The sequence below is a fragment of the Phoenix dactylifera genome, unplaced genomic scaffold (genome assembly GCF_009389715.1).
Source record: "Phoenix dactylifera cultivar Barhee BC4 unplaced genomic scaffold, palm_55x_up_171113_PBpolish2nd_filt_p 000480F, whole genome shotgun sequence".
In the NCBI taxonomy this organism is placed as follows: Eukaryota; Viridiplantae; Streptophyta; class Magnoliopsida; order Arecales; family Arecaceae; genus Phoenix; species Phoenix dactylifera.
Genome location: NW_024067901.1, coordinates 332,928 through 340,914, shown reverse-complemented (window position 1 = coordinate 340,914; position 7,987 = coordinate 332,928). Strand labels below are relative to the sequence as shown.

The 7,987-nt window shown below is 46.3% G+C and overlaps 1 protein-coding gene across 1 annotated transcript; it reads left to right on the top strand.

The window, feature by feature from the left end:
- Window positions 1-626: 626 nt before the first annotated feature.
- On the top strand, window positions 627-3,961 carry LOC103697484 (indole-3-pyruvate monooxygenase YUCCA1). The gene is made up of 4 exons (XM_008779352.2): window positions 627-1,256; window positions 1,859-2,107; window positions 2,662-2,784; window positions 3,344-3,961. Exons 1-4 carry the CDS (start codon window positions 627-629, stop codon window positions 3,551-3,553), a joined length of 1,212 nt encoding a protein of 403 aa, XP_008777574.1. The 3' UTR covers window positions 3,554-3,961.
- The last annotated feature ends 4,026 nt before the right edge of the window (window positions 3,962-7,987 follow it).

The following is a 7,987-nucleotide window of genomic DNA, read 5'->3' as shown; positions in this document are numbered from 1 at the left end:
GTGATTTTTTTTTGAGTTACTTGAGCATTTCCCCTGTGCACTGCTGAGTGTCATGACAGTTAAGCTAATGCCCCCACGTGGACCCCATAAGGAGATAATAACAAGACTTCCTTTGACCATCCCCGATAAATTCAAGAGAGAAGGTTCTCTCTTCATCCGAGTACATTTAAAGATCATTAACTTCGCCTATGTCAACGATTTACATCCAAAACCCTCCCTTATGTGCGCGTGCCCGAGAGCGAGAGGGCGAGAGCGAGCGAGCGAGCGAGAGAGAGGAAGTGTGGTCGTAAATGATGGCGCCATATGGAGAGCACCAAATCCTTTGCCTTAGTCATCACGCTTTTGCGCTTTCTTACTCCTTGCTCTGCTGTTCTTCTCCGCAAGCAAAACCCAACCATAAACCCCAAATGAGTGCCCAAGTTCCAGAACCCTTCCCCTTCCTACGCTATAAAATCCCTCGAGCTCCCCCCATTCTCCAACAGTAAAAAGCGAAGAAAAAGAAACCAACAGAAAGTAAAAAGCAGAGCCTTTTTTTAGAGCTGGAATAGAAAACCGAGTGGGAAAAATATAGAAGCGTTTTGGACCCAGACAATAGGGAGGGGGGGAGAAACAGAGCACGCCGTCACATGGGTTATTCGGCGGAGGGGAACCCGAAGCTTAGGAGCACCTGGGTCTCCGGCCCCATCGTCGTCGGCGCCGGTCCGTCCGGCCTCGCCGTCGCCGCCTGCCTCGCCAACGCCGGCGTTCCCGCCACCGTCCTCGAGAAGTCCGACTGCGTGGCTTCCCTCTGGCAGCACCGCACCTACGACCGCCTCAAGCTCCACCTCCCCAAAAAGTTCTGCGAGCTTCCATTGATGGGTTTCCCCAAGGAATTTCCCAAGTACCCCTCCAAGGACCAGTTCGTGGCCTACATGGAAGCCTACGCCGCCTTCTTCGCTATCCAACCCCGGTTTGGGACTGAGGTCTTGAACGCCGAGTTTGACTCGGCGGTCGGGGGGTGGCGAGTCCGTACCCGGGGGGAGGAGCTGGTGAGCCGGTGGCTGGTGGTGGCGACGGGGGAGAACGCGGAGCCGGTGATGCCGGACATATCGACGGCTGTGTTCGGCGGCCGGGTGATCCACACGTGCGACTACAAGTCGGGGGCCGACTTCGAGAGGCAGAAGGTCTTGGTGATGGGCTGTGGGAATTCTGGAATGGAAGTAAGCTTGGATCTCTGCAGGCACAATGCCAGGCCTCATATGGTGGTCAGGAACACTGTGAGTCGCTTATCCTGTTCTTTTGCTTCATTTGTTCACAGCTTTCTATAGATAACAACTTCTTCCATGAGTCAGGTTACAAGCCTTACTGGCTAGTGAAGTTTAACATCTTATTATAGCCACCTTGAAGTCGCTTCTTTTCTTGCTGCTATTAGTTCTGTAACCATTTATTCTATTAAGTTGACGCCGTATAGGTAGGAACTAGGAAGTATATATAGAAGGTGTGATGGAACTCATTCAATTAAAAAAAGTGCTGCAGACTATAGTCTGATTTTCTTTTTGTTTTTTAAGGATGGTTGGGGGGTTAAGGAGTCCGCTGTTCTCATTACTGCAACCTTCCATAGCTATGTTCCTATAGTTTACTCTCAGTCTGAGTTGTGTTCTTATGTTCTTATATATTCCTAAAGTTGGAAGCCGTTTTTCCTATTAAGTTTGGGAGTATATAAAATAGAAAGCAGAAGAAATGATGGAATCTCTCTTCTTTCTTCCTTGTTTGTTCCATTAGACCGTATGTAGTGATAGCTGTTGTTAAGATGATTTTGTTCTGAAAATAGGAATAATCGACGCTGTCTTCCTCCCAACTCGTTGATGATTAAAAATAGGTGCATGTGTTGCCGAGGGAGATGTTCGGATTGTCAACATTTGGGGTGGCCATGTTTCTCCTGAGATGGCTTCCGCTGAGGCTAGTGGACAAGTTCCTCCTGGCGGTGGCCCGCCAGACCCTGGGAGACACTGACCGGCTCGGCCTCCCAAGGCCCAAGACGGGGCCCATCGAGCTGAAGAACCTGACCGGGAAGACCCCGGTCCTGGACGTGGGCGCGCTCGCTCAGATCAAGTCTGGCAACATTAAGGTCAGTCAATCCTGATCAAACTTCTCTCTCTCTCTCTCTCTCTCTCTCTCTCCCCCTCTAGTCTCTTTTATTTATTGGTGGGGCGAGTAGAACTTTTTGAAATCCAACTCCAGTGAACCATGTCCTCTTGTACCCAAAAAAAAAAAAAAAAAACATGTCCTCATCTTTCCGTGGGCTCTCGTTCAGTCTTTTTTGATGATGTGATTGATTTGAGGTCCTCCATTTTAACTGTTTCCTTGCCGATGCCGTGCACTGGATTTTCACAGAAATTGTAGTCGCCGATATCCAACTGAGTTTAGTCTTATCCTAGACTAACTGTACATACATATATGCATATATATTCTGACTTCCACTAAGCAAGTCGCTTTATTGGCAGAGTTAACAGTTTCTTTGGTTTAGGAAGGAGAGCCAGGAGCAGTTAGGTCCACAGCAGGACAGTACTGCAGTTATAGCTGAGAATAGGATGGATGCGGGAGTTCACGGGGGATGGGTGATCTTTGTTGTGGTCTGTATTTTTTTTTTCTTACCTTTCTGTCTGGCTGCTTTACATGAAGGTGATGCGAGGGGTGAAAGAGATAATGAGGACGGGAGCAAAGTTCGTCGATGGGAGAGAGGAGCAGTTCGACTCCATAATTCTGGCAACGGGTTACAAAAGCAACGTTCCTTCGTGGCTCAAGGTATCCGACACTTGCTCTCCCTTTCTCTTCCCTCCCCTGCCTCCCATCTTCCTTTTCCGTACATACGACGCAATGTGGATTCTAGCCTTATTTTGGCAGCCCGGGAAGCAGACGCCGTGGGAGGCTCCTCCTCCTCCTCCTCCTCCTCCTCCTCCTACATGCATGCAACTGTACAAGTTGCATGCAAACAAGAATAAGTTATTTGTGATTTATCAGTGGCAAGACCCACCGGAGGACCCACTCATTGACCATCACGCTGTGCCCCAACGTGGGCCCGGCTATCGATGGCAGTTGTGCAGGACTGCGTTAATTGGTGAGCGTGGGATTCGGGGACCACCACCTTGAAAGTGCTCTTTAATTAATTCGTTCCAGCACACCTAGGAGTTCTCGGCATGAATACCAGCACATTAGACTTCTATTAAATACCATAGTTAATTAATTAATATTGACTTAGCGATTGTAATGGTGGTATGGTTTTGTTTCTTTAAGCTGGAAGCTTCGTTCCAAATGAAATAGTTGTGGTTTCATTTAATTGCTTCATTGTCTTCTTCTCTGTCAGGGTGGTGGATTTCTCTTCACGAAGGAGGGCATGGCCAAAGGCCCATTCCCCGATGGTTGGAAGGGCGAGAATGGCCTCTACTGCGTGGGATTCACGAAGCGAGGCCTCCTCGGTACCACCTGGGAAGCACTCAACATAGCCAGGGATATCTCCCTCCAGTGGAAGGAGATCCACAGGTCCCACAATCTCCACCGGAACTCTCCATTGTAGTCACCAGGAAGGGGCACGAAGAGGGAGAGGCCCTCCTTGTCGTTTTTCCCTTCTCTTTCGAGACGCTGCCCCGGTCAACCTTTGAGGCCTTGTGCTCTTCCTTGTACATTACCCAATTTTGCATGGGGCCTTCTACCCTCGTCCCACCTTCTGCTGCTGTTGTATATATTCCTAGGTACAGAAAAGAAGGAAAGAATTCAAATTGTGGCTTTTAACCTGTGACCGTGTGCTAAGTAGTGTGAATAAGGTGGCTCTCGATTAGAGATGTGTTCCGAATGTCAGAATATATATTAGGTGGAGACTAGGCCTTCTTTATCTGCTTCTATTATGAGGTATTTATGACTTCAGGGATCGAACAAAAGTTCGTCATGTTTGATGTGTAATTTGAATGGCGTCTCTTCAATTAGATTAATTGCACATGATTTCAAAGCTCGAAAGAGATGTCCATCACCTTCTATCATGTTGTGTATGTGGGTGCAAGGAAAAGGCCTCCTTCTTATTTCCGGTAACGAATCTAGACCTCACCTAAGATATTTAGGCAAAAATTATTTTTTATTATATATAAATATTCAAGATTTACTCGGTGAATAATTAATGAGAGACTAAATATATATCCCTATAGATCTTTATTTCTTCTGTTTGAGCTCTAATATTTTCATGAGACTAAAAGTTCAAATCTATTCAAATCTAAGCACAAGTACTACGATTGGTTTGTGGTTAGATTCAATGAATATGTGCTGAAGTGTCTCTTATTCTATATAGATTATGGACTAGATCTGTTTTCATACTATTTGTAGTAATTTTGGACCCATCTAAAATGGCTAGTCGGAAAATATTATTTAAATTTTTTGATTTTATATAAATATATGGGAGATTTTTTTTTTCTTAAATGAGAGTTAAAAAAATCCCTCAATAGAAAAATCTTCGGCCAAACCATAACAGCACGGCTATTAATAGTTAATTAAAAAGAAAATATAAAATCCAACAATCTGAGTCTTCTGCATTTTAGTCAAATTGCAAATCAGAGTTGGCAGAAGCAACAAGATGCATATTTTGACCGCTTGATGAATAACTCAGAAGTCTCTGTAATCCATGCGTTAGTACTTTAACATCATATTATCCATTTTGTGCATTGCATATTGCATAGAAAAATATTTAATAAATACAAAATTAATTGCTTAATACCAAGTTTGTGTTTGATTAATTTGGACGTCTGGAGGCAGTCATATTACGTGTTACGCTATATATATATATATATACAAATATATATATATATTTTGTCATTTTGTTCATAAAGCTCACTTGATCCGCTGCTGCACCACCTGTGAGCAGATATTATGCATCGGACGTTGTAAGTAAGTTATTTAGTTATTTATTTCGGATTTAATATGACATTGCTCGACATGAAAGCTCGTCTTTTCAAAAAAAAATCTCTATCTCTCTCCTCTCTGTGTCTAAAATAAGTAGACAATGATAGGGGCCTGCGCCATCCTTTAATGTAGGATGGAATGCGTATCAGAATGGAGTTGACAGCGGCTGCAGACACTTTGGAGCATGTATAAAAGCTGGGAAGATGACATCCCCGCTCGTCACCCTTGCGTGCATCCCAACAAATGAAAGAAGGACGATGGGAAGGTGGAGGAAAACAAAATAAAAGAGGTCTTTCCCTGGCTGTACCAATCTCACTCGGGAGTTACCGTCGTCCTCCACCGCACGCGTACACGGCCTCGCCCAGGCGTAGGACGTCACCGCCTCTACGGGTGGCGTATGCTGCATGCCGCTCCGAGCCAGAACCCTGCAGCCGGCTAACCAAAAATATATATATATATATATTATCATATTTTTTTAATTTTCATGTTAAAATAAAATTTCAAAAATTATAAACTTTTTCAACTAATGTTATCTCAATTCGAGCTCTAAGTGGAGTTCTAAGTGGAGTTGTAATGGGTCGGATGGAGCTCTAAGTGGAGCTCGGGTCATGTTGAAATATCGATGAAAAAAATATCTCAACTCGAGCCTGACTTATTTATCAAAGAAGTAAGCTGATTAGACACATTTAAGCTATTTGATAAATATGTTAGATTGAGTTAAGTTTATGATAGGTAATGCAGCATATCCAAGAGTGGCTAGAGGGTTGGAGAGCGGCTTCGCTCTCTATAATGGGCAGAGTGACCCTGGTCAGATCGGTCCTATGCTCCATATTGGTCCGTCTCATGTCCCATATCGTTGTCCCGAAAATTGTGCTGGCGAAGATCGAGCGGCTTTTTTGGAGTTTCCTGTGGGATCTCTCGGCAAGAGCCACGGGGTGCACCTGGTAGCTTGGGAGTCGAACTGTTTTCTAACCCGAGCTGGCAGTTTGGGGGTGCAGTCTCTCTTGATGAGGAGAGAAGCTTTAATCGTCCGGCATGTGGCCAAATTCATCCTGGAGCCCAAGTGCTTTTGGAGTCAGATGATGGCATGGCGGTATGGTCTGGCTTGGGTTGGCGAGACACAGGCTAGGAGTCAGCGATGCTCCCCTTGTGGTGTGAGATTGACAGGTATATGCCTTTGATTTTATTTAATTACAGGTGGTTGATCAGTGACGGACAAACAATGGATGCGGTGGTAGACTACTGGGTAGATTCGCTTCCTGTAGGGTGGTGACCGACCATGGTCAGCATCGACGCCCTAGAAGGACTGCAGGTTCGTCACCTCCTTCGGCCCGGTGAGGCAAGATGGGATACTACCCACTTAGCCCAGTTGTTTAGTAACCAGCTTGTTGTCCGTAACCTTACCTTCGAAAGGGGTCAATGGTTCTAGATTGTCAATGCCCCGATGTGCGGGTATGGAGCTCGACATGCAGATCTAGAGTCAGGGTTGGCGATGTTCTCGGCCTTCTCCAGAGTGTGCAGCACACAGGGTTTGACTGCGCCTGGTTCTGACGCTTTGGTCTACATTCGAGGGTGGCCTTGTTTCTCTGGAAGGTAGTCTGAGGTAGGCTACCGACGAGGCTTGTCATGAGTAGTAGGGGCCTGGCGATCCGTTCTCAGTGCCTCTTTTGCCATGTAGATGAGTCCGTGGATCATGCATTATTTCAGTGCCAACGTGCAAGGAGGATTTGGGAGCTTGCCATCTCTTTGGGAGGCCGGCGTGACTCGGCATCCTTTCTGCAGATGACCAGATGGTGGGCGGCCTCACCACGCTCCAGGCAAGCGGCTACAATGGTGATCTATATGGCGTATCAGTTTTAGCTATCCAAGAATGCATGGATATTTGGTGAAAGTTGTCCCCCTCCGCGGTTCGTGATTGAGCGGGCTCGGAGCCAGGCAGTTGAGGTTATTCAGTCGCATCTGTCGGATGGACCCTTGATAGCCCGGGACACTTGCGGTTCCTCTTTTGCTCATAGAGCGTCTCGCACGGTGTTCTTCACTTAGGAGCCCCTCGAGTTTTCTTAAGGTAAATTTTGACGGTTGTGTACTAGATGGCGAAAGTAGGGGAAGGGCGGGCTTCATCATTAGAGGTCCGAATTACAGGGTGATTGCGGCTGGTAGCTGCCAGATCTTTGACATCTCGGTCTTCGGGGGTGGAGTTGAGGGCAGTTTGGTCCGGCTTAAGTTGTGCCCGATGCTTATTGCGAGCATGTGCTACAGTGTTGGAGGGCGATTCGGCGACAGTTATTGGTTGGATCCATTAGAGTGTAGGTGGGGTGGGTGACAACAACCTGCTGCTCAGAGATATTCGGGCAATGGTCAGTAGGAGAATGGCCGTTCAGGCAAAGCATGTGCACCGCGAGGCCAACGGAACAGCAGATTGGGTAGCATTTTTTCGTAGCTAACCATTCTGTTGGGAATATACTGTCCCAGAAAATTTTAAATCTATAATACTCTACTTCAATAAATAATAGGCAGAAATAGGCTTAGAGAAAATAAATAGAGAAAGTGGAAAAATGGAACCCGAGATGCTGAGGCGTGGTATGTTGGTCACTTTCCTTGAAGTAGATTTCGCCGCCTTACAGTGCACTAGGCTTAGATGGCGTTCTACTCCTGAGATACAACAGCCTCTCGCACTGTTCCTTCTGCCTCAATGATTTGCACGGATCAAAGAAGCCTTCGAACCCAGAATCAGTATGCAGCAAGCCCGATTGAAAGAAAAATAGCAAATAGGAAGAATAGAAGTTCTCTGTTTTCAATTCTGTTTTCTGTCTAATCCGAAGAGGTCTATTTATAGACTTCTTCGGAACAGACGCGACCAAAAATCGGTCAACGGTCAAAACTGGTAATAAAGTTTGAAAAAACACTGGAAGTAGGATCAGCGGATGCGAGGTCGGTTGCGAAGAGGTGCTAACGAGGAAGCGACGTGGCTCCTCGTGCTAAGGGTGCGAAGCACGACTCATGCACCTCTTGGCTCATTGCACCTGTTGTCCGACCTCGGCTCCTCTGGGCTCATTGCACCTGT

Bases quoted from the DNA above. Each gene is read 5' to 3' on its own strand.
- LOC103697484 (XM_008779352.2), top strand. From the start codon at position 627: ATGGGTTATTCGGCGGAGGGGAACCCGAAGCTTAGGAGCACCTGGGTC. The intron at 1,257-1,858 runs GTGAGTCGCTTA...GATTAAAAATAG, and splicing joins ATATGGTGGTCAGGAACACT to GTGCATGTGTTGCCGAGGGA. The intron at 2,108-2,661 runs GTCAGTCAATCC...CTTTACATGAAG, and splicing joins TCAAGTCTGGCAACATTAAG to GTGATGCGAGGGGTGAAAGA.